Below are 24,890 nucleotides of genomic sequence, written 5' to 3'. Positions count from 1 at the left end.
TGAGAGAGCTTCAGCAAATCTGCCAAGAAGAATATTGCACCAAGCCTGAGTGCAAAGTTGGTAGATACGTATCCAAAAAGACATTATTGTTGCCAAAGGAGCTTCCACCAAATATCGAGATCACAGGTGTGTATACTTATGCAGTCAACAAATTTAACTGTTACATTTTTGCTGACATTTACTGTGACTTACCTAACACTTACAAAGTCTTCACTTTGAGCATTCATGCTTCGAATCGCAAATTAAGTTTAAAACAAAAAAGTGAATGCCTCATTCTGTAATTTCAAAAACTATGACACACCATAGGAAGGGTCTGAACAATTCATAATGCACTGTGTGTTGCTGAAGCACAGACCGGAAAGAAAACCTGAAATAGTTTCCAGTTTTTATGAATGAAACACATCTGCCTATTGATGAAGGCACACATTTGGACTAGCAGTTTTGAATTGAGTAATCTTCCCCAACTTCTGAATTTGTGTTAACTAATAAATGTAATAGAATCAGTAATACCTGCAAATATCATCATTATTATTTATGCACACTGAAACATGGAGTTGTATGATGTTCAGGTGCAGTTTCAGTATAAAAGAGCAAACTAGTAAATCATTCAAGGATTTTCAATGAGAACAGGTTAGGGTAAAATAAGTAAAACTAATGAATGGTGATATACAATGATGTTCAGGGATTTTTTCATGACTTTCATTTTCTCAGCATATTTGATGGTATAACAGCAATACTCATTGTAATGCACCAGAAAACAAGCAGCAACTATTACTCACCAGCTTTCCTCTTGTATCTGGTTATGATGAAGTAAGATACAATGTAGAGGACTGCAAACAGCAGGAAACAAATCTGTGAACAAAAAAAATATTTTTATTAAAAACGCAAGTTAAATGTACCTTGCAAATAATATACTTTTTGACCATTTTCATTACCATATTTTAACTTTCTGTCCTAAAAGTATTTTTTGTATTTTAGAAAGCAAAGACAAGACAAGAACACCTGTTTTGCTGCTATAGATAAACATACTGCAATATGATTTGCCTTTATGAAAACATCAGTGCTGTAGAGTCTTAAATGTGTTGGCAATTATGCAAAATCAACATACATAATATTTTATTTTTTTAGTATCATTCCTGAGAAGCTCATGAGGATCCATAGAGATGTTCTTCCTTGAAGCCAAAATACTGACATTCCTGCCGCCTCATACACTTTAACCTACTGTAAATACCAAATGACCTTTTACAAAGGGCAAAAAGATATGCTGCCTATCTTAAGGGACAAAGTCAGTCATAAAACAGGTCAATCACACTCATATTCATATAATTTGCAAAGGAACAGGTAAACATTTATTCCATGCTGAAGAGAAAACAGACAGCATTTCAGCTGAGACTTTGTCACACCTGAAGAAGACTCCACAGCCAAAATGTTGCGTTTCTTTTCAGCATGGAATAAATATTTACTTATTCCTTTGCAGCCTACGCACGCTGACGCGGCTACCTACTTGAACTTCTTTACAGAATTAGTTCGATCCATTAACTCAAAATCAACAATATTTTTGCAATATAAACTTCCAAACAACAACAAAAAAGTTACACAGTACAATTGTAAGTAGAATAACATAAAGGTTCTGTAATATATGTTTCAACTAAGGCAATATGTTGTACTACAACAATATAAGAAAGCTAAAGCAAATAAGGTGAAAAAGTATTTGAATAGTGAACATGCAGTATAGCACAATTCTGTACAAATTAAATTAGTTTCCTGGACTCAAACATTAAATTAGTCCTCCCACGAAAAATGGACCTTTTGTATGTCAAAGATACATGAGCTGGCCTTTTGTTCAATAAATACCTTTATGTTTAAATGTTTAAGGAAACCTGTAAATTTAAGATTATTAAGGTTCTGGTGTTGGTTTTTCAGATAAGCCACGCAAATTTACTAAAGAAATAACAACCAGACCTGTACTTCACAAAATAAGGGGAAAAAAAGCCACAGAAGTCACTACTTAATTATTTATTTTCAGGAGATTGCAAAGTCCACACTTTGTAAACCATTTTGTCAACTACTTTACTTTTGAAAGAAGCCAAGCTGGAATTATCCCCCACATTGCTCAACGATTAATGCCGATTCTTATTTAAACTGACTTCAGTGATAAGAGGATAGGAGAATCGAAATCTTCAGTTCAGGATTTCCTGTTGGCCACACCAGCATCGGCAGACTCACACAAACTCTTTCACAGAAAAAAATACAACTGTATTTTTAAATTATTTATTTTCTTTTTTTACACTGCAGACAAATATATCTCTTTTCACCATGTTAAATTACCAAACTAGCATCTGCATATGGTGCAGGCCTTTTTGCTGCTCCTGATTTGGCTTACATTAGTACAGTAGTGTATATTTATTATACCATTTAAATTACCGTAACAGACATTTTATAACCTGTAGGTTAAATCGATATCTGATCATTCAATGGAAAAATGTAGTTTAATCTTGTCACAATTTTGCCTCTTTCTGTCATTAGCAAGGGCAATTTAAGATGTGCAATTCAAAATCTAAAACAAGCGTCACTCCATTTCCTCTCAAATGCAGTACAGGTGTCTTGCCATCATGTTATTCAATACATAATTTAACATCCACTAATTACTTACAGCAAAGATCAAAATGAACATTTGCAAGGGTACTTCATTGCCTTTCTTGGATTACTATGTTAATAGACATTCATTAGTGTTTTCATCAATTTTGTCCCCATTGTTATTGCTGCTCTCAAACGCTTTGTATCCTGTCATGCTCTTGGAAATCAACAACAGGGTGACTTGAAAAATGTGCACAAGCAGCCAATAAATTAGATGCTTTATGCTTTTCAGGGAACTGTGAGAGTTGACAAAGCAATTGTAAATCAATCTGAATTCATGGCTTCTTCAAACCAACTGATGGGAAGGGAAGCATTTTTCAGATAGTTAGAACCTTTTTAATATTGGTATAGGAGCACTATCAAAATGACAATATCAGGCAATGTTCACTTCTAATTACACAATTATAGCACCAAAGCCGCAATTATTGTAAGACCACTTTCAAGCTTAGAAAACTAAACAGAAGTACTGTATAGGTAAATATGATTGCAAATGTGATGCTCTAAGCATTAAGTGAAAATTGTTTTTTTTTAAAGTATTTTAAAAGGATGCTGCCAGTTCTTGCCAATGTTAAGTCACAGTAACGGGATAATATCATCATACACTCAATGTACTTAGCGATTGGGGGAAAACTGTACTACCCTTGTCATCAGTACAAGAACTGGCAGGCATGTTTTACCTATAATGGCTTTGCCATGTGAGTTTCAAGAAATCTTTATTCCATTATTAGATTACTGTAACACTGACATTTTAAAAATGATCATCATGGAAAACTAGATAAACTGTTAGAATGTATCAGATGTTGTTTTTTTAAATGGGCAAACTATCAAAAAGAATCAACCATGTTCAGCACTGAAATCACATACCTACAATACTGTCACAGCACCAGTGGCTCAGATGCTATAGCATACTGTCATTATTTGAGAACTCGTGAAGGGTTTTGTGCTGTTCTTCATTCAGCCACAGATGTCACCGTCATTGAAACACAATCCAAAGCAAGCCCAATCAGTACACCAAAATAATTAGTATCCTTGCAGGATCCCAGGCATTGTTTGTTTCTTTACAAAAAAAATTTGAATGCTTGCTTAAGCAACCGTTGCCCTAAAGCAGCACTGCTGCCTCACAGTTCTCGGGTTAAAAGTTCAATTCAGTAATGGGACACCTTGTGTGTGGAGTCTGCACATTCTTAAGGAGTTCCAAACACAAACTAGGTTATTTAGTGTCTCTAAAGAATGTCCACGTGTCCTGTAATGGAATGACATCCTATCCAGTATAAACACCTTCCTTCTAACCAATCTTTCCAAGATTGCTTGATGTTCTGGCTTCCTCTGCCCCCCACCTGGCTTATAAGCAGGTTACTGATAAAGACAGGAAACAGCTTTAAGACAGACACCCAACCTACACTTAGAATGTAGGCACACTCCAATTATAAAGGTTGTCACAATGCAAATGAACAGGAAAAGATAAGTTGAAGATAAAAGCTCCAATAGTCAAGTACAGCACTACAATTACAGCACACTTACTGCGAGTACAGCACCAGCAATTTTAACTTTGATAATAACAGAAACAGTGTTGCCCATTTAAAAGTAACTGAAATGCAAAATAAAGGCAGGAACACCCAGCAGTATCTACCAATGCTGTCACGCCTGCAAAATCTGTTAAAGCACAATACCCCGTTGTATTTTTTTTTTTAGTCACGGTCTTATCATACGCCTGGCTTGTAATTATTGCTCTAGTCTTGCTCAAATACCATCAGCAAACCTACTGCACACAGAAACTGACAATGCTTAAAAACTTTCATTTACTTTCATGGGAGTCGATCGCTGGGCTATGTAGCCCTTCCGCGCTCACGGAGTTTCCTACATCAGCTACTTCTCCAAACAAGGACAGGGCTATCCCGTGGGAACTACATAGGCAGCAAAATCAGCGAGGGACCACTTAAAATCACCAATTACACCTTTCGTGCGTGTTTTTCCGCTGGAAACCAGACCAAAGCAACCCAGGTGTTAAAACACGCAAATGTCTTGTAGAAACAATAGTGCCAGAGAGAAGACACCGCTAATAACTTCGGTTGAGGATATACAGTTACGCACGATGGATGAAGTTTCTAACTAGTCTATGTTAGTCGATTGTATAGCACTCTTTTTTCTTTAATTTAACGTAAAAAGCTTATTTAATTGTTCCATTGCCTTTTTTTTAACTTGGGATGTCACTAACAAGACCAAATACAAGAAACACTAAACCAGGTAAATCCATTATTAGGTACGCCTGGGTACCACACAACCAATGCTGCACTCGTGACTAACATTTACAACAAACAAAAAAAAATCCAATCAATATGCAAACGTAATCAATGCAAGGTCCGCAGAGACTGCCCAGCTTGGATCCCCAGAAATAAAGGCAAACCGTTTCAACCCCAAGGGTGGTATTAAGTAAACTCTGTGGGTCTGCTGAGGTGCAGATCTGTGTTCGATATTTTATACTTAAGAGACGCGTTGTGCAACATAATAACAGTCCTCGATTTGATCTTATAAATTGAGATTTGGGGGATTCTGCGTTCAAAGGCGTGTTGAACTGGAAATTGTAGCGGCAAAAGCTACAGGCGGTGGTCACGCCAGGAACCGGACGTTTCCTGAACACTTTTGTTCTGGTGGGGGGACAGGGATGGCGCCAAAAGGGTTGTTTTCAGACTAGGCCTGCAAAAGAAAACTGTATATGCGGACTCTAAACTTGCCCCCCCCCCTCCCAAGTTTGTTGTATTAATATTCAGTTCATCATTGCATGACTGTACTCACGATGTACTCCCGGACTTGGCTGTGGAAATTCTGCTCTCTGATAGTCACATCGTCCTCTTCCATTCTTCATATTGCACAAAAGCATCAATAACTCAACAAGGCAGGACAGCTGTCATGAAACACCTGCTGAGGAGGACTCCGAAATCCCACTAAAATAAACAAAAACACATCCCACAGTTCCCTTGCCACCCTTTAAGACAACCCTTTTTCGGGCGAGTCATAATACTGAGACAGTAGGCCTGGTGACGCATTTAAGGGCGGCCTCAAAAAGGGTGTACGTCATCAAATGTGAGACTACATGACGTCTTTAATGTGTGACTGAAAGGGGGCGTTACGAGTAGTGTTGCAATTCCGTCTTATAGACGTTAAAAAGGGGGGAGTAGATTTGGACCGTTTCGTTTTGTGGACGTGATATTATAATTATGTTCTTTTTTCATATTTCATCTGGCAAAATATAACATAACATCAAACTCCTTTATTCTAACACATTTACAAAACGTACTCTCTTAACGTTTTTCAGTCTATCCAGATTTTCCTTTCAGTCCTCTGTGATTGTGTTGAGCGCGATTAGTCACACATAAGACAGAAAATTTTGAAGTAAAGTCTAAATATCTTTATAGCCTTGTTTTTTTTCAGTTTCCCACGTGCCTTGATAAAGACAGTAAAAACAGTGGAAACATATATGACGTTTTTTCCATGAGGGAGCTCGTCCTTGTTTTCTCAAACATTTCCAAGTCTTTTGCATGAGTGTTTCAATGGCAGGGAAGGACCTTATGAAAAATACGACATTGTTGCAGTTACAGCACGTCACAGAACAGCGATTAGGTTACGTGTTGATTCTAAGCTATTTAAAAGAACCTTTCTTATTGTGGCATAGGCGCGATTGATTCGGATATATTAAATGTTCTAAACCTACAGTAGCAAGGGTTTGTAAAGTGTCTTGACGTGATGTTCATGCCCAATAAGGAAATGCGCCTCAGAATGAAACAACCGAACGTTTGTTCAACGATTCTGAAACGTCAGCTGGTTTTCTACTGACGCTGCTGCCAGTTGTGCATCAATGAACTTTGCATTAGCCTATCGGAATGATACAGATAGTTATATATTTGCATTTTCTTTGCCCTCTGCGATGCTGCTTTGCATTGTGTTGAACGGCAAACGACGAGCTGCTGTAGTTACCAACATTGCATTTAAACGGTGACGGCACAAAAACTAAAAACTGTTTTCGTCCAGTGTGCTGATAAAAGTCACATAATCACTTCAATTAATTTATCGGGGAACAAAAATGTACTGATGAATCGAATTTACAGTCACATTTTCAATCAACATCAATGCCGCTAAATGATAACAAAGCCCATCATTTCAATGATCCAGATTTGGATGATTTATTTATATGGATAAATATTTATCATGAATACGTCTATCCTAGACAAGAGTGATGATACTACGGTCTGACCAAGAAAATAACTCGAAACAGAACAGAAGTCAGTTTGTAGGACGTCTGAGCCAATCACCATTGCAGCTGTAGCGGAAAGGGTATGTCGACACCGTTTGACGCTCTTTCCGCTTTATCATGGCGGCGCCTATAGCCAGGCATGTTTTCAAAATTAGTTTGTTCTCTAAAAGATGTTTGAGTTAAATATACAAGAACGCGTTAGGTTTTGACATTTTTTTTACTTTGCACAATGTTTGCTTAATATAGGAGTTACCGAATACTAAGTTGTTTTTTTATAGACGTAAGTCAATTTGCGGTCTGAATTTTACTTAATAGTTTTAGACACGAAAAATGAAGAGAAAACCACAAGGGAAGCGGAGAGCGAAAGGTGATTCTGACAGGCTGAAAAAGTTTAAAGCCTCCGTGGAGGAATTTGTTCAAAGCAGTTCGGGGCAACTTCGTTCAGGCGAAGCCGGTGATGACCATCGTGGGAGCTCGCTGCCAAGACTGAAGGGGAAAAGTCGCAAAGAGTTACGGAAAGAGAAACGAAAGCAAAAAAAGGCTAAAATGAAAAATTACTACGAGGGCAAAAAGCAGCTGAATCAAGATCGGTTATCTCACACAATGTCGGGCACAGGTCAGGAGGGAGGAGGGGGAGTGGGAAATGTTAAAAGAACGAGAGAGAAAGGTAAATCGGCTTTGAGTAAAAGCGAAGAAGCCTCTAGTCAGAAAAACGTGCAGCAAGAAAAATCCAACAAGAAAACCAAACCTGTACATCACGAAGCTAAGAAAAAGGCCAGCAGCAGACTGCGAGAGACGAGAGCGCAGGCGCTGTTAGAGGCTAATGTTGCTGAAGACAAGGAGATCAAGAGGCTAGAAAGACGTCTGGGTCTTAACAAACGGAAAAATAAGACGTCCCTTCCTCAGTCCTTCGCCGCTGATGGACTAGATTACATCCTAGGTGTCCTGGACTCCGGGGCAAGTGCGTCCGGTCTGTACGAGAGCGACGAGGAGACGGGCGCGACTGATGACAGGCTGGAGAAACTGGAAGGAGGCGGCTCTGACAACGAGCAGGGTGAGAGCCTTTGTGGGGACAGCGACACAGAAGAAGAGGCGATGGACCTTAATGAAGAAGAAGAGGACGGCGATGACCTCTCAGGAGATTTAGAAGACGAGGACAGCGAGGAGGAAGAAACGATTGAAGAAGCAGCGGAAGGGGGTGAGACTGAGGATACAGATGAACACGAGATTCCTGAAACAGAAGAAACCCAACCGGTACCAGAGCTTTTTTTTTTTTTTTGGCTTGGTTATTGAAAGTACATTTCCAAACCTGGTATGGCTTAGTCACATAACAACTTCATCCATTACACGGACTGAAGTTGCTTATATAAACGTTTACCTGGGTGTAGTTGATATTTCAGTCTCTTTTCACTTAATTTGTATGAACTGACACGGAGTTTCTATTAAAAATATTGCTATTGCAGTTGGTCAGCACAATCTGTAAAAGAGCCTGCAGTATATTTACAGTAACCCTTTTGATGGAACAGTCCTCTCAGCAATGAGCATCCAATTTCATAGCTTTATTGTGGCTTTATCATCGCTGGAAAAGTTTTAAAATATTCAAGTGTACGTGTAGAAGTGAGTCTGAGATTTTTGTTTTGACGAGAGAAAGGGTAACATTCTTATTTTCTTGTCGGGTCAGGTGGGCGGTGCGTCTGGAAAATACGTGCCTCCTGCTCTGCGGGAGACTGTGGATTCCCAGCGTAGGGCAGACCTGGAGAGACTAAAGCGCAGTGTGAAAGGGCTGGTGAACAGGTGAGGTCTGAGACTGCTTCTACACGGAAGGACTTGCAACGGAGAGCTGGTGCTGTCAAAATCTGAATTCAAGTTCATTTGTCATTCCAGCCACATACAAGTATACGGTGGAACAAAACAGTGTTCAGTTAACTTTTACAGAATAGGACAAAATATACATTACACAGTATACACTAAACACTGGGGGAGTTTAAACCTTGTTTCTGGAATTGGAGTGGGTGCAAGTACTGTAGGTACCAGGGAGTTGAGAAGCCTAACAGCCTGTGGGGAAAAAGCTGTTACAGAATCTGGTGGAGCTAGCCCGCATACTGTACTGTATTTCACAATAATTCCTTACAAGCCATATATATGGGAATACAGTGATCTTAATAACATAAGGGGCGGTGCAGTGGCTCTGTGGCTAAGGATCTGTGCCTGTGGCTGGAAGGTTGCCGGTTCGTGTAATGTGGCCGGCAGAGGAATCCTACTCCGTTGGGCCCCCGAGCAAGGCCCTTAACCCCAGCTGCTCCAGGGGCGCCGTATAAGTGGCTGACCCTGCGCTCTGACCCCAAGCTTCTCTCCCTGTCTCTGTCTCTCATGGAGCGCAATTTTGGGTATGTAAAAAGACAAATTCCTATTGCAAGAAATTGTATATGGCTAATAAAGTGATCTCATTTGGTTTTAATTAGCTAATTGAACCAAAGCTTAACGTGCCAGTACGAAAAGGGGCAGCTGCATGGCAAAGTTGTAAGGGCTGTGCCCGCCAGCCCAAAGGGTTGTGAGTTCAAATTCCGGCCAGTGGAAGACAATTTGGTTAACTGGGACTCCAGGAATCGTCGTGCTGTATTAATGGATTTCCAAATCATCTGTTACATTTTAAAAATATAATATACAAAAAGGAGGCGTCAAATCATGACTAAATCTCTCTTTTAGATATATTATCGACACTGTAAGTCATGTTTTCTACTGAATAATGTTTGAGTGATGTATGATTTTTGGTCAGAAGTTTAGGTTTCCTTTGTGGTGTTCTGGCACTGCCTTAATCCAGCAATGTATTTTATTTTTTTTTAGCAGTAGTCAATGACTACAGAAAATATATTTTTTAAAGGGTTTTGTCTGAGCTAGCGGCTTCCCTGCCACCTTCCAGCCAGACACTAGACTTACTGAGCATCATTTTACATCTATTATTGCATTGGTTTACTGTTTACATTTCATTACACCGATTAATTAATGTCAACCTCTTTTTGGGAAAAAAAAACTATTGATCATTGAAGAATTTCCTGTTCTGAAGTTAGAACTATGCTAATAATTAAAAAGGCTGCTCTTTGCTTTAGATCTTCTCTTCACTTGCTTTCATGTTTTCTCCCCTGTGTGCGCCTGTGGTGTCGGTAGAGACTTTGCAGCTTTCCACTGAGGAAGTCTGAGTTGTTTTCTCCTGTGTCCTGGCAGGCTGAGTGAACCCAACATGGCCTCCATCAGCAGTCAGTTAGAGGAGCTGTATATGAGCCACAGTCGGAAGGACATGAATGACACTTTGACCGATGTCCTGCTGGCAGCCTGTGTGACTCCAGCCTTGATGCCAGACCGACTCCTCATGGAACACGTCCTCCTGGTCAGCATTCTGCACCACACAGTGGGGCTGGAGGTGAGATAACTGCTGACCGCTCTCTGTCTAGGGCTGCGATACATCAAGCGCAATACAAAAAGCAGTCAGGACTGTTCAGGTTCTCATGAGCTATCTCTTGATTTCTGTGTGGCCCGTTGACATGCAAAGCAACTTCAGAAAGGTTACAGTTGTGAAAATGATTGATTATACATTGTGGAGTTACAGAGGTGTAACAAGGTTTGTGAAGCAGTAGGAGATCTATTGGTTCTTACAGTGCAATGAAGAAGTGTGCCTAGTGCTGAATTCAGAAGAAGTACAGAGAAGGAAAAGGTCAGTTAAAATAAAACCTGTTTATTGTGCTCCACGCTAATGATATTAAGTTAAATTCTAGTTCAGCTTCTTGCAAATGAACGTTATAGGAGAAATGGAAAATCATTTAAATAATTCTGATGCAAATCGAAACAGTTTTATGATTCTTTTTCTTAATATGTCAGTGTTCTTCTTTTTTTAGGATTTTGACAGTGCGCTATTTTATAAATGTAGCCCCCTGTCTCTCCACCTTTGGGGGGGGGGAAGCAAAGACATCTGTTGTATATCAATTAGTTTCAATTTTCTTTACTTTTTTTAGAATATAGAGACTTTGTAACTATGCCTGTTCAGTCTGCCAAATAATAACATTGTAGAACCAAAGTGAAGACATTATCCAGTTGCAAGGGATTATAAATTCCATGTCAAATTGTGTGGGTGCTTGTTTTTTAAAACAATGTTTGTTCATAGTATTTGCTTTAAACTACATATTGTATGTGGTACATGCAAAATATTATTTTGAGGTGTATTTAATCAAAGTATTTAATTGCAGTAACAAGATACTCGTTGCTTAACATATCTGCAGATGTAGATCATATCTGGTTCATTCCAACCATCCTTTTTTAAGATGCGTTTTGGCTGTGTGGTAACCATTAACCCATGAATGATCATTAGTCAAAGGCTGTTTAGCTAGCAGATAGTGTGTGCCTTATCTTGAACAAAGTTAATTTATAAGGTAATTGTGCACAGGCTGCTTGATTAATTGCAAATGGTCAGTTCACAGCTTGAATTGCCATGGTCAGGAAGGATTGTGTGCAGTCTGTATAGTGTAATAAATTGGTATAGTTTCATTCCTTAGTAACAGAGTATCAGTTACTCTAACTTTATTACTGGCTGACTACCAGTATTAACTGTGCATGTCTTAGTTGTTCATTTATGTGGACGTATTCCTGTGAAGTAATTTATTTTGCTTTAAACCCTCTTTCTTGATTACATAAGCACGGATTCATCTTAAACGGACATAAGAATGTCCTTCTCTTGCTTTCAGCCTAACAAGCACAGGATTGTTCAGTCCTGGTCCTGGAGGGCCTGTCTCTCTGCAGGTTGAAAATCCAACTTAAGCTTAATCAGTTGATTACTGGCTTAATGGGTCCAGTTTAACAGCTTGCATCTCTTCAGATGCTGGTTTGTTGAAGAGACCTAGAATTCCAGGACCAGTATTGCCTACCACTAATTCAGCATGTTTGGTGATAGTAGCAGAATTCCATCCAGAGTATACCCTGACTTGTACCTTTTGCTGGCCGGGATAAGCTCTGGCTCCTGGGGCTGGATTTGGATAGAAGATGGAAGGGTTGGTAGGAGCTAATTGATCGGAGGATCTTGTTCAGCCTAGCTGGGTACTTTCTTCCATACCTCTCTGACCCTTTGAAAAAAAAGTGATTCTTCTGTTCTTGATTTTAAATGTACTTCTCCGTAGCAACCATTTATGTCTCTGTTAATTCTGAAGAAGCCAGAGACGCTAAAGCTTAAAGGAAAAACAATGTTGGAAAAACAATGAATTGTAAGCAGAGAACAGAAATTTAACATTATTTTTATTTGAGTTGTATTTCTAAGATGGGCAGGGGCTGAGTGTTGAAACAGGCTTTTGGAATTGATGGTTTTTGACTGATAAGTCTTCTGGTGTGTATCGTCTGAGGGAATGATGCATAACATTTCTTTCTCGTGATTCTGTTTTTGTGCAGGTCGGTGCCCAGTTCCTGGAAACGGTGGTCCACAGGTTCGAAGAGCTGTACCAGGCTGGCTGTCAGGGTAAAGAGTGTGACAACCTGCTGGCCATTGTTGCTCACTTGTATAATTTTCACGTGATGCACTCACTGCTGATCTTCGACATTCTCAAGAAGCTCACCAACAACTTCGTGGAAAGAGACATTGAGCTCATTCTGTTTGTGCTGAAAAATGTTGGATTTGCGTTACGAAAAGACGACGCCATGTCACTGAAAGAGCTCATCTCGGAGGCACAGAGCAAGGCCAACAGCTTGGGAACAAAATTCCAGGATCAGACAAGGGTACCCAGAAGACATTCACAGCTAGGCTTTCTCGTTTCTTATGGAAATTAATATCATGTGAATTAGTGAAAAGTTTGTTTTTTGTTTTATTCTTATTTGGCTGAGTAGCAAAAGGTATTCATTGGCACAGTAACATTTGCCCTTTTAGTTAAAATTATCTTAATTTTATTATTATTTCTTTTTTAATTGTAATCAGTTGATGTGTTTATATTTTGGATGATAACAATACTGGCATGCCACTATGCATCATCTTGAATAGAATAAGCACAGATCTAACAGATCTTATTTTCTTTTGTATTTAAATGATGGTGGCTAGTTTTTCAAAACTTAGTTATTACTTATGCGTTTATTTTGAAATAGCAGGATTGTTTGTTTTTATTTCCTGTATTCACTGCTTTTGTACTGGCATCAAAGACCAAAGAAATTTCAAAAACTTGGTTCAGATGTTTATAGTTTTATGTAGTAAGGTAGTCATGCCTACTTATCACAACTGAGTATGTAGTTTCATTATCTCAGTGAATGAATGCAGTAGTTTAAGCTTTAAATTGGCAGTGATGATTTCCAACATTAAAAATCTAAGAAATGGTTCAAGGAAATGTGAAAAGCAAACGACTAAATGTTACACTAGGGCAGCTGTTTTCTGTTTACTGACTTTCAGTTTTTGGCAGGTGCGGTTTATGTTGGAGACGATGCTTGCCCTGAAAAATAACGATATGCGAAAGATTCCTGGATATGACCCTGAGCCAGTGGAGAGGCTGCGCAAATTACAGAGGACTCTGGTAGGTGAAGCTGGAAGCAACTAAGTAAATGCTTTCTGATGTGGCTCTGTCCAGATTATGCCTTCACTGTCAGTGCATTTTAATAATGTTGTTAGGCAAATAAAGTTGTTTCCTTTAGGAATGGCTTGGTTAAATTAAGAAGTTGAAATGTCTTTGGAAATAATTAAAAATATAGTTCCCGCTGTCAGTTGTAACTCCCATAATAACATTGGAATGACAAGGAGACTTCTGTATGTTAAGCTTCTGGGTAATGTAGAGTAATCACATGTCTGTTTGACCAGGGTGTCTGATTCTCTTGAGAAAAGAAATATCTAGAGAGGGTGAATATGTCAGGTGCCTGTAATACATTTTATCCAAAGCAAAAATCAGCCCACGCCAGGTATGGCCAACTCTGATCTTGGAGAGATGACATCTAGCAGGGTTTACAGGCCAGCCTCAAATCAGCTGTCTGTAAAGACTGGGAACACGTACGAGCCTGTGTTCAGTTTGATCATTTAATTGATTCAGTTGCATCAGGCTTGGCCACCTTTGGTCCTTAAGAGTCACAGGGTGTTGCCGTTTCCATTTCGAATGACCTCTGGGTAGGTTAATTGGCTTCTGGGAAAGGGGTCAAAGTGTGTCTGTGTGTGCCCTGTGATGGATTGGCATCCCACCCAGGGTGTATCCCGCCTTGTTCCCGTTGCTTGCCAGGATAGGCTCCAGCATGCCCTGCAACCCTGAGCTGGATGAAGTGCTTAGAAAACTGATGGATGATCTCTGGGCTACTTGATTGAATACGTCGCCTGTTTCCGTAATCACACTGAGATTGTTGCAAGTTCTTAGGAAGTATGATTTAATGGCAATCCATTAAATCTGCTGGACTGTGGCTCTCTAATATAAGAGTCATCCACCACTGACCAATGCATTTATTTAAGGTGTCGTTTATATGTGTAACTGGAACATCGGCAACAATTGTGCTGACTTTCACCCTTAAATTTGATCATTCTGCAACACTTGATTTCCTGATTGGAAATGAAGGTGTTTCACTACAACACAACTGATAAGTAAAATATCACACCACATTTTATGTTATTGCACCACATTAAAAAGCAAGTAAACTGCTTCTGTCACTCCTAGAAGTACCGATGATTAAAACTGGCATTTTATCAGGGGAAACAAAAGATATTAAATGAAATGCATTTGGGAACATAATTTGTTGGAAAGACAACTAATACTGTGCTTGTCTTTCTCACAATTTGAAGAAGTTCACATTGTAAAAAAAACGTTTTTGTTCAGATATTCTTTAGGACCTAAGAGGATTCCTGGCTGTTGGTGAGTAGGGATTGGAAAGCCCTGCCTTTTAGAAATTCCTACAAAGATTGTGTAGGATTACTGATCTCTGTTAATATGGAACTGGACCACCAGAGGGCAGTGCACCTAAGGAATTTTTCCTGTAGGATGAGATCGAATTGGTTTGGAATTACTTTAAAGGGCACTGGCCTTGTTTGAAAGTTTTTCTTCTGTCCAGCAGCTAAAATCACTTGTGGCAATTGAGGGGTTCAACTTTTTTTTTTTTCCAGGAGGATTTTATTAGGGTCACTTTTTTTCTGCTTGACGCTAACAGGGATATAACGCGATGCCAATTTCCAAGTTAAGTGTGACGGGCAGATAGGAGGCACGTTGCCAAATTTAGAAACTAAGCACAGTTAAGAGCACCTCGGGGTTGTGAAATGGGTTCACATCTCTGGTGGCTGTCGGCCTCTTGCTGTTCGGGCAGCGGTTAAAAACCGAAACGCGGTGCTGCCTCTGTCGCCAGGTTCACCGGAGTGCAGCCGGCAGCGACGTGCGGCTGCGGGTCTCCCTGGAGAACCTCCTGGCCGCTGACAAGGTGGGCCGCTGGTGGATCGTGGGCTCCTCGTGGAGTGGCGCCCCCATGATCGACGGCTCGGGCAACAGGCCACAGCAGGCGACTGCAGGAGGCCAGGTACGCGTGCCCGTTCTCCAGACGTCGGCATGACTCCGCGGCCGGCTTCGAGTCCGGTGGCTGGGCTGGACAAGTAGCTTGTGGACGACCAGGAACATGCTTAATGAGGCAGGGCGAATCGCACACTGTCAAGCTCCCTGCTCTGTCAGTCTAGAGAGAATTCCATGTAAGTGCTAACTATGTTTAGGTGAAATGTGAACTGTTCTGGCTCACTTGCATAGAAGAATAGTTACAGATCACTCTGCAGATTCTTCCTGTCAAAGGCAGAGACAAATTAGAAATGCACTGCGGCCGAAGTTTGTGGTTGCTCCAAGTTCAGTTTGATGAAAGCACTACATCTTAAGTTGTTGGATGTCATCAAGAGAAGGACAGACAATTATGTTGTGTAGATGTTTTCCCAAGAAATGAAAATGAGCTTAAAACATTTCAGAAGTGTTCCATCTCCTATGTGGATAAATCAGTCAATGAGACACAAGAAGGGCAATCATTCAAAAGATCATAATGGTAAGTGTAATAGGTGATAAATCTTATGGTAGGATAATATGAGATATTACGTTTACAAAAAACAGCTTTAGGGGCCATTCTGTAAACCTAATGGAAACCAAGATGGGATGGGATGTATTGACATTTGAATTAACGTAGGAGCTTCTAAAATGAAAGCACTACCTAACCAGATGTCTAAATATTTCTTGTTGAAATTGTGACTTGATCCAGCTTTGTCTTACTTAGCGGTAACAGTCTCAAATGTTTATAAGGGAGCGGTTCAGATTATTTTAACTGAACAGCATAAATTCAATATTTTAGCAGTTTAACAAAAGTTGCTCATGTCTGCTGGTAATAAATGAACCTGCTGTAGAGGAGTCTAGGATGGTGTTGGCATAGAGGTGAATATGAGAGTTGTTAGTGTTGTCCAGCAATATTGTTAATAGTACTGGAAAAATGTAAGACCTATGCCAGAACTATTGACACTATTCACACACTAAATGCAGTTTTGTAACTCTCAACCATGTGAGGAGTTTATATCAAAACCATTACTTCTCAGTTTTTGACGCAGAAGAATTGAGTAATCCACAGTATCAGAATTTTTAGTCTTTCAATCTGGAACCTGGAAATCTACCACATCAAACTCAACTGAATCAGCATTATTGTTAAGTATCTTAATTTACAGTAATGCACTGATGGCGTTGCAGCCTGGAATTAACCTTGATTAACCCTGAATCTCACAGACGACTTGGCATATTTTATCTTATCTCTCAGGTAGCTGAGATCCACAACATTCTTGCAAAATCCATGCTAATCTTGCTAAATGTTTTATCTTTATTTAGTGTCCACTGAATTTTTTTTTTCCTGCTATAAGTTTAGTACCAGGGTCTTGGATCTGGCCCGAAAACAGAGGATGAACACTGACATTAGAAGAAATATTTTCTGTGTTGTGATGACCAGCGAAGATTACTTGGATGCTTTTGAAAAGCTCTTGAGGTATGAGCAGAGACTGTGCAATAACACCTCTGTAACTTTCAGAAAAAAGTCTGCAGCTTATTTTCAGTGCTTTAACAAGGCAGGCGAATCTTGTCTACACAGCCCCGGACAGCCCTTTGTGGGAATTAAAAGTCAGCAGTCTGTCTCGCAACCTAACCAAGAAGCCTAGCTGTATGTCCCTTACTTGAGGAGTATGGGGTAATAGGTCATCAGTAATGTCAATCAGTGTTTTATTCATTTTAAGAAACAGAGACATTGATGGAGGCTAATTACATATAAGCTTGTTATAGCCAATTGTAGAAATCCAGAGTGAAGTAGGGTTTTTTCTCATAGATGTTGTTCATTTTTGAAAAGTTTTCTCTCATATTTTCCCGTTCGTGAAACTCCACAGGCTGGGCCTCAAGGATCAGCAGGAGAGGGAGATTGTACATGTGCTCATGGACTGCTGCCTGCAAGAGAAGACCTTCAATGCTTTCTACGCTGTGCTGGGAGAGAAATTCTGCGCATACGATAGGCGTTTCCAGGTATAGGTCAGGCAAACGGGAAACACTTTCAAAAGGGCATTTCTCACAGGTTTTTAGTGTGAGTGACATCATTAATCACCAATGACCAAGCTCTTAAGTGCAGCCAGTGTTTAGCATGTTGAAATAGCGGAAACTCTTAAGCTACTCTTCTTACCGTATTTAAGGAAAATGCTGTCTTTACTGTATTAACTCCATTATTTGTTTAAAATTCAATGAACTTGATGTAAGCTTCTCCATAGAGAACAAGCAGTGAATCATGTTAAAGCCACAGGGTTTGATGTTGCACTAACAAAGCAAAAAGATTTTGTTTGCAACATAGTTTTATGTGTAGTTGAATTTTGCAGTTTATTGTAGCAGAACATTATGTGAAGGAGAGTTTTTTATTGCACAGAATAAAAGGAATCATTCCCTACAAGCTGAGCAACAAGAACTGACCAACCTCTATAGTTGTGCATCTTTTCTGATCATGGCAGTGAGAATATATTATTTGGCAACCCCCAGAAAGAAAAACTCAATATTATTTTTAAAACAGATAGTTTTGTAATTTGGTTTAATATTGGATATTAGCCAAAACTGGATATTGGTCTGTGTGATAATATCTGTGTGATTTGGAATATTATTTTTCATATAAAGTATGCCCTGTAATATGATATATATTTTTGCATACTTCCAAATTCTAACTTTTAAATGTTCTGACTTTATTAAATATTTGTCTATTAATGACCAATTATCCTTGTATAGGTTTGATAAAATCTTATTAAAGCCCTTTTCTAGTCCAAGTGTAGTCTTATGCCAGTTTGACTGAATATACAGTATACTGTAAATCAATCATAATAATTTGCAGTGTACCCACTGTTAAGGTTAATGTATTCTGTAGCAAAAAATAGAACTACAGCTATAGAGACCTCCACATTGACTTAAAGTACATTTTTGAGTTCCAGTAAATTAAAAGATTCAGCCTTTAAGGGGACCTTAATTGCAGACCCAATTTCTCAGACAGGTTATTAAATCTCAGTAACAAAATAAATTCATTGACGTTCTAGAAAGAAATTACAAATTTTGAATGAAGCACAAAATTGTGAATTCTGTGAAAGTGCTGTAAGTCACCATGTTGTCACAAACTCGAATTTCCCACAAACTGTGACATGATGCCCCCTTCCTCCTTGTGTCATGTGATGTATGAGCGAAGTGTTGTGCAGCAAATATTTCACTGCAGAAATGTTCCAACATCATCTGCGTGAATGAACAGAAATAACAAGTAAGTAGTATCTTTTGGCAAAACCATCTCGAAATCTTAAGCAATATTTCTGTTGGATTAAAAGAGATGTATTCACAAGACTGCTTGATTACAATGTCACAGGGCTGCAACACGTCACCTGAAAATGTGTTGCCTCATTCTGAATCGCAGAACACGGTGCTGCACATACCTGGAAATTTAATCTATTTTGTGATGTAAATTGGAGGTTTTACAAGTTACTGTGTACTTTTTACTTTGACTGCAGTTTGAAATGCACTCATCAATGCAAAATATGAAAATAGCTTTGCAGTTCCCCTTTAAGGGTAAAGTGAAGAAGTCGATTCTGATGACCCTGGCCCATTTATTATTTACAGTTCTCGCTGATGATCAAACAAATCCTGCCAAACAAAAGAATGCTCTTCCTGCCTCATTTCCCCTTTGTTTCACACCTAGATCTAACCTCTGGTCAATCATTCATTCCCCCACAGCCAAACTGGTCTGTGTGCTTTCCCACAAATGTCCCTCAATTCCATCAAGATTGTATTCCGGTCATTCTAAACTAGATTGACTTAAAATGGATGTAAATAAGTTTGAAATCTGTTTTTTTCTGGTAACCGCATATTGTTCCAGTGAATCTGTCAGTTTGAATTGAAAAATATATGACTTTCTCGCAGATCTTCATGCAAATGTATTTCATTGCCCCATTTATTGTCTTGAGTGCTGTTGCTTGTGGTTATGGGATTAGTTATCCTGACTGGTACTACGGAATGCTACATTTTCACTTAATCCCTCAAGAAAATGGAGAGATGGAACAAGACGCAGTGTACTACTCAAGATAAAAAAATGTTTTCTGCTTTGAAAATGGCTTTTGTAAGTCTTCTAAATCCTGCTAATTATTTTACAACCTTCAATTCTCAGATGACTTTTCAGTTTAGCATGTGGGATAAATTCCGTGATCTGACAAGCATGACCAGCTCCACCTTCAGCAACCTGGTACACCTGCTGGTCCATTTCCTGAAGAAAAAGTCTCTGTCTCTGTCTGTCCTCAAGGTGTGTTACATTTGGATGTCCCTGAACCACTATATCTACAGTATACTTATTTTAATGTTTTAGGTTAGGGATGTCCAATTCTGGTCCTGGAGAGGCAGCGTATTTGAAGGTTTTCAAGGTTTCTCTTAATCCACAGCACTTGAAGAGCTAGGAGACAATGATAACTTGGTCCAGTTAAGGCAGTAACTAGCTCTCGCCAAGAGCTGAAGCACAATACCCGAAAATCCAACAAGACAGCTTCAGCAACCTGTTGCAAAGCATGTGTCACTGATGTACAGCTCGTATAGCTTCTAGGAATGACCAGTCAACACAGCGATGAGGACATGCTAATTGGTTTAATGAATTTGTCAAGTCTGTTCTGTGTCCATGCACCTCTAATGTAAATTGGCATTTTCCTGAAATTATATGAATCAAATGAAGTTAAAACTGATAAGAAATCTTGTGATCCATGATATACAATGATTCTAATGCAGAGTGAGTCTATTTTGAGCTTCATCTCAAGCACTGTGTAGGTTTTAGGTGCAAAGCAAAATTCTTATTTCAGCTTAGCTGTAGAATCAAGGATTTAAGGCCATCTCTACCAGCTGGTTTTGCTTCCAAGCACTTTTTCCTGTTTTGAGAAAGCTTCATGTTTCTCCTTGTGGTCATGGTTTTCACATTCACATTTATTTCTCTCTTCCATCAAATCAGGCGATAGAGTTCAGTGAACTGGATAAGCACAAAGTCAGGTTTCTGCGCCAAGTGCTGACTAAACTTCTACGAGACACTGAACCAGAAGAGCTCACAAACATTTTTGTCAGGTATGAGTAACGGTAGATTTTTGGTGTGCACAATCACAGTTCACAATCGTTTCATCATATTTTAATTCAATAATATTCAGAAATAAAGAAGAATATTCAGAAGAATACAGAAAGCAATGTATTCTGAAAATCAGAAACTACTGTTTCTGCGGAGAGGTGTTTAAGCAGTTTAGTTATAGATGGGGACTTTCTAAGTGCTTTTGTGAAACTGGCCTTAAAGTTTAGTTGCGCAATGTGGAGGCAGTTGAAATAGGTCTAGCAGTTTAATTATTAGAGCTGTGACTTTAAAGGATGAAAATATACACTGAAGAAAGAATGTAAAGAAATGAAGAAATCCCATTTCCTTTACTGTCAGAGATCACACATTTTATGATTTCATAAAATTTAAGTGGCTTTTTTATTGCTTCAAATCCTTGTCTTTCATTTGCTTTACAGGATTTCGGGAATTCCAAAACTTGGAATGCTTAAGGAAGGCTTGAAGCTTTTCATCAGTCACTTTCTCCTCAAGAATGTCGAAAGCCTGGAGACAACTGAGCAAGCAAACCTGCTGAAGGAGCGAGCTGATATAGCCATAAAGGCCTTGGAGGCCAGAGACGCCAAGCTCAAACTTTAAGAAGCGTCTCCAGAAGAAGGCCTTTGCCATTTTTTAGTGTATTTTTATGACGTTCCTATTAATGGTGAAAAGGCTTTTTATATGTGGACATTCAGAACTGGTTGTTCTGCTCTGGAAGTCTTTGCAGCTGAAGTGGTCATTTTAATGACAGTGAAATTCTAAATCTGATTTGTACAAAATATCTTGCCGATCAAGATAAAGGCTTAACTCATCAGAGTCGACAGCTGAGAAAAGCATCTTTAGCATGTTTAGTGCATTGCTGCAACTACTGTACTTTTCCACAAAAATAAAAATACATCTGAAATTCACTAAAGTGAGGTTGATTGTACTGTTTTGAGTCTGTACTATTTTTGGGGATTCTCCTGCTGGGGCCTATTTAAAAAACAGATTTTTCCATGTAGTAACACTTTTTTATACCATATTTATTGTTAATTTGGCATTGAAGCCATGATTCTTTAGAGTTTAAGTGATTCTCCTTTTCGAGAATTGCATTAACACTTTTTCACTTTGAATATCCTGTTATGATTTGATCAATATTCTTCTGAATATCTGCCTACAGGTTTACAGCCACTACTCTTCCTGTTTGCACTCATTAGTCTGACAAAAGTGGCATTCTTGAAGCTTTGCTCCAAATTCTCTTACACCTTCGTGTTTCCTTTCACATAAAAATCTTAACTATCAGGGTGAAGAATTTCCAAGGTCTGCTATGGATGTAATGCACTTCATAGATGTGAACAGAAAAAATCACATGCACGATTTATGAGTGTGTTGGATCTGTGGGATTTTTTTAAATTACTCTGTCCTGAGGACAACTTTTGCTTAGTCGCACCTTTTTATGGATTCTTAAATTTTGACCAGATAATCACGCTATTCTAAAATGCCTTTTCTTGTAGTAAAATAAAATAAGGAAACAATTTTACAGGCTGATCGTAGCTTGAACTACATTAAAGTTGCTACACATTTTAAAAGCTCTTAATGTGTATTTTTTGTTCTCGTTTTTGCTTCTTTAGTGAATCATTCAAGGAATGATTAATAGAAGTGATGAAATATTTTCAAACATATTTTCTAACATATGGTAGTTCAGGTGGGTAGCTGCGTCAGCATGCGTAGGCTGCAAAGGAACAAGTAATAGGTTTATTCCATGCTGGAGAAAAAGAAAGAAAACACAACGTTTCGGCCGTGGAGCCTTCTTCATATGGTTCAGCTACCCACTTGAACTACTTCAGCCTACATCTGCTGCGACCCACTATGCCTTCCTCCAAATCTATTTCTAGATCTCTCCATCATTTGTTCTCTTCCTCCCTGGGCTACTTACCCCCTTCTCTCACCAAACAAGCATTCCATCTCTTCACAGCTATCTGTACCAAGACCAGGCTTTCTAACCACCTTATTCCTTTACATATGTTGTTAACAATATTATTCCTAAAGGATTTTGCCTGAAAGTTAACACACTCACAGACTTCTACAACAATTTTCTAGGTAACTAATGCTTTCTACCATTTTCTCTCTCAAAAAACAGATTATCCTTTTATCCTTTTGTTCCTTTTCTGACATATCCTGGTCCTGGAGGGTTGATGTGTCTGCAGGTTTTCTGGGTCTATTTAATGCAAAATCACTTGAGGACATGGGCATATATCAGTAAATAAGTCCAATTGAACCAATAACTCGTGGTTTGGGTACTTGAAAGCCCAACTGTACTGAAAACCTGTAGTTATACTGACTCTCCGGGAGCAGGACTGCACATTCCAGTGTAAGAGTTTAGAAAATTTGTTTGAAAATATTTCATTACTTCAATTAATCATTCATTGAGGCTATTAAAGTGTTTCCATCTACTAAAAGAGAAATACCCGATGACTCTTTGACTTCAGGTTTAACCTAATTGTCCTTTTAAACAGGCTGGGTACAGTCCATATCTTGTCTGTAGAGGGCAGAATTGTTTCATGTTTAATGATTGCAGGCTTTTTGCCACTTCCATTTCATTTTGCAGAGCAATAAAACAAAATTTGACTTCTTAATTTATGTTGACAATTTTAGCTTCAAAAAACATCTGTTTTAATAGCAAGACGAAATGCTTTTACCTAGGGAATCTTGATACCAAAGACTTGTTTACACATTGAGCAACCTGCTGCTACCTCTCACGTACTACATACTGATAATATTGATTTTTATTGAAACAAAATGTAGTTCTATTAATGTTCTAGTTACTAGTGCCACTGAGTTAAAATATTTCAGTTCCTAGCTTTTTCGTAGAAGTCCATTCCTCATTTTGTTAACCAAAAATCTCCTTTGCATACATTAAGAATTTTGTGCACCCAGAAATATTTCTAAAGTTTCAGAATCCTTCAGAATTCACTTGAATATACAGTATAATGCTTATAGCAGTCATGGTCAAGTTTGTTTTGTTTTGTATTTTTAGAATACAGTACTGAGTACTAATACAAACAGATTTATTTAACTATTTTACTAGATTTTGGGATACATTGTTGCAGGATATGTTTTCAGATCCCCAAATTATATATAATTTATTATTCCCTTCTTTAGAGGAAAACTGGTAATGTGTGCATACTGAGATCACTAAGGTATTTACTAGGTAGGGTGATACTACTAATAGCTGTTACTGCATTTGTTTAGTTTACAGTCACATGCTATCTGTTTACTGGAGCAGTAAAAATGAATCATATTTGAATCCATTTCAGGGTTTCACTATTGTTTATTTGTCATTTAAAAGATATTTCTAGAATTTCTCTGTACTAACAATTCTTCATTATTGTGCTTTTCGTAGCAGGGGACTGTTGGATTTTAAATATTGAAGCATTTATTTTTCTTGTTATTAAAAACTCAAGTGACTAGTGATTTGCACAATCCACATAGTGGGCAATATAAATGTTTTCTTATAGATAGTATAAAAACCTTCCCTTTTGTTAAAATAAAAAGGTTAGCTTCGTTGACTAAAAATGCAAAACAAAAAAAAATGTTTTACTATTAGTATATAACTGTCTTTGACCTGCAGAGTTAAATGAATAGGAAAGATCAACAATAATGCTGCTGGATTCAACAGAGTACGATACTTTAAACACCATTAGAACATCAGCTTCCAAACTCAAACCCATTTCATGTGGTTACCCATGTGTTACGCAAAATAAAGTACACTAGTAAGTGTACTGTGCATATCAGGAAATCCAACAGTGACAGAAAATGGCTGAAATAAGAAATACAGGACATTTATGGAAACCTTTTAATACACTATTGAATTTCACAGCTGCTACACATTATTGCATTTAACTAAATGGTGCTTAAGTTTTGGGAAATTGCAATTTTCAGGATTTGGAGGGTATTTTAAGGGAAACCAAAAACCCACTGTCCTTTTTACATCATGAATGGATGATATTTTCTTTTTTGAAGTCAGCTAAGCAATACCAGAAGTTCACCAGTTTTGAACCATATACTTGTGCCCTTGCTCATAGCTCAGACCTCGGCAGACGGTACTTTGTTACTGGCAATAATGTAAGTACTGCTTGAGAATAAGAAAGTCCCATCTGCTGACCCCACCTCTGAGCACCCCCAGGACTGTTAATTAAGCAGAATGAAAAACCTCCAGGTTTGAAAGCAAGACATTGTCAGGACCTTGACCTTTTTGTGCATATGGTGGTTTCTTTTTTTCAAGCCTAAGCCCAGTTTGATTAACTTTATTACTATTGTTATTAATTAAGGTTTTGAAAAATAGAGCCAGACGGAGACATTCCTCCAGCATTAAAATAGGCATCCCAGAAATAATTGAATTGCCCAATTTTCCAACAGTACGTTAGCC

General features: G+C 38.6%; 2 protein-coding genes across 4 annotated transcripts in view; one reads left to right on the top strand and one right to left on the bottom strand.

The window, feature by feature from the left end:
- The window catches only part of lmbr1 (limb development membrane protein 1), a 72,596-nt gene extending 66,939 nt beyond the window's left edge, over positions 1-5,657 (bottom strand). For both annotated transcript variants that reach the window (XM_088918350.1, XM_088918349.1), the window contains exons 1-2: positions 5,431-5,657; positions 780-852 (exon numbers count right to left, since the gene is read on the bottom strand). In XM_088918350.1, coding sequence (XP_088774476.1) covers positions 780-852; positions 5,431-5,493 — 136 coding nt within the window. In that variant the 5' untranslated portion in view covers positions 5,494-5,657. The remainder of the gene's footprint in view (positions 1-779; positions 853-5,430) is intronic.
- A 1,329-nt stretch (positions 5,658-6,986) lies between these two features.
- nom1 (nucleolar protein with MIF4G domain 1) lies at positions 6,987-21,395 on the top strand. Of its 2 annotated transcripts, XM_088918347.1 has the most exons (11): positions 6,987-8,140; positions 8,568-8,680; positions 10,109-10,304; positions 12,314-12,637; positions 13,306-13,416; positions 15,212-15,379; positions 16,737-16,858; positions 17,250-17,382; positions 19,538-19,669; positions 20,360-20,469; positions 20,905-21,395. In XM_088918347.1, exons 1-11 carry the CDS (start codon positions 7,217-7,219, stop codon positions 21,080-21,082), a joined length of 2,511 nt encoding a protein of 836 aa, XP_088774473.1. In that variant the 5' UTR covers positions 6,987-7,216; the 3' UTR covers positions 21,083-21,395. The 2 variants fall into 2 exon arrangements, with proteins under 2 accessions (XP_088774473.1, XP_088774474.1); XM_088918348.1 differs by lacking the exon at positions 19,538-19,669 and having other exon boundaries at positions 6,990-8,140.
- The last annotated feature ends 3,495 nt before the right edge of the window (positions 21,396-24,890 follow it).

This window comes from Atractosteus spatula, chromosome 6 (genome assembly GCF_055471065.1).
Source record: "Atractosteus spatula isolate fAtrSpa1 chromosome 6, fAtrSpa1.hap1, whole genome shotgun sequence".
NCBI classification, from domain to species: domain Eukaryota; kingdom Metazoa; phylum Chordata; class Actinopteri; order Semionotiformes; family Lepisosteidae; genus Atractosteus; species Atractosteus spatula.
The sequence above is the reverse complement of the archived record's forward strand: the minus strand, read 5'-3'. Positions and strand labels throughout refer to the sequence as shown.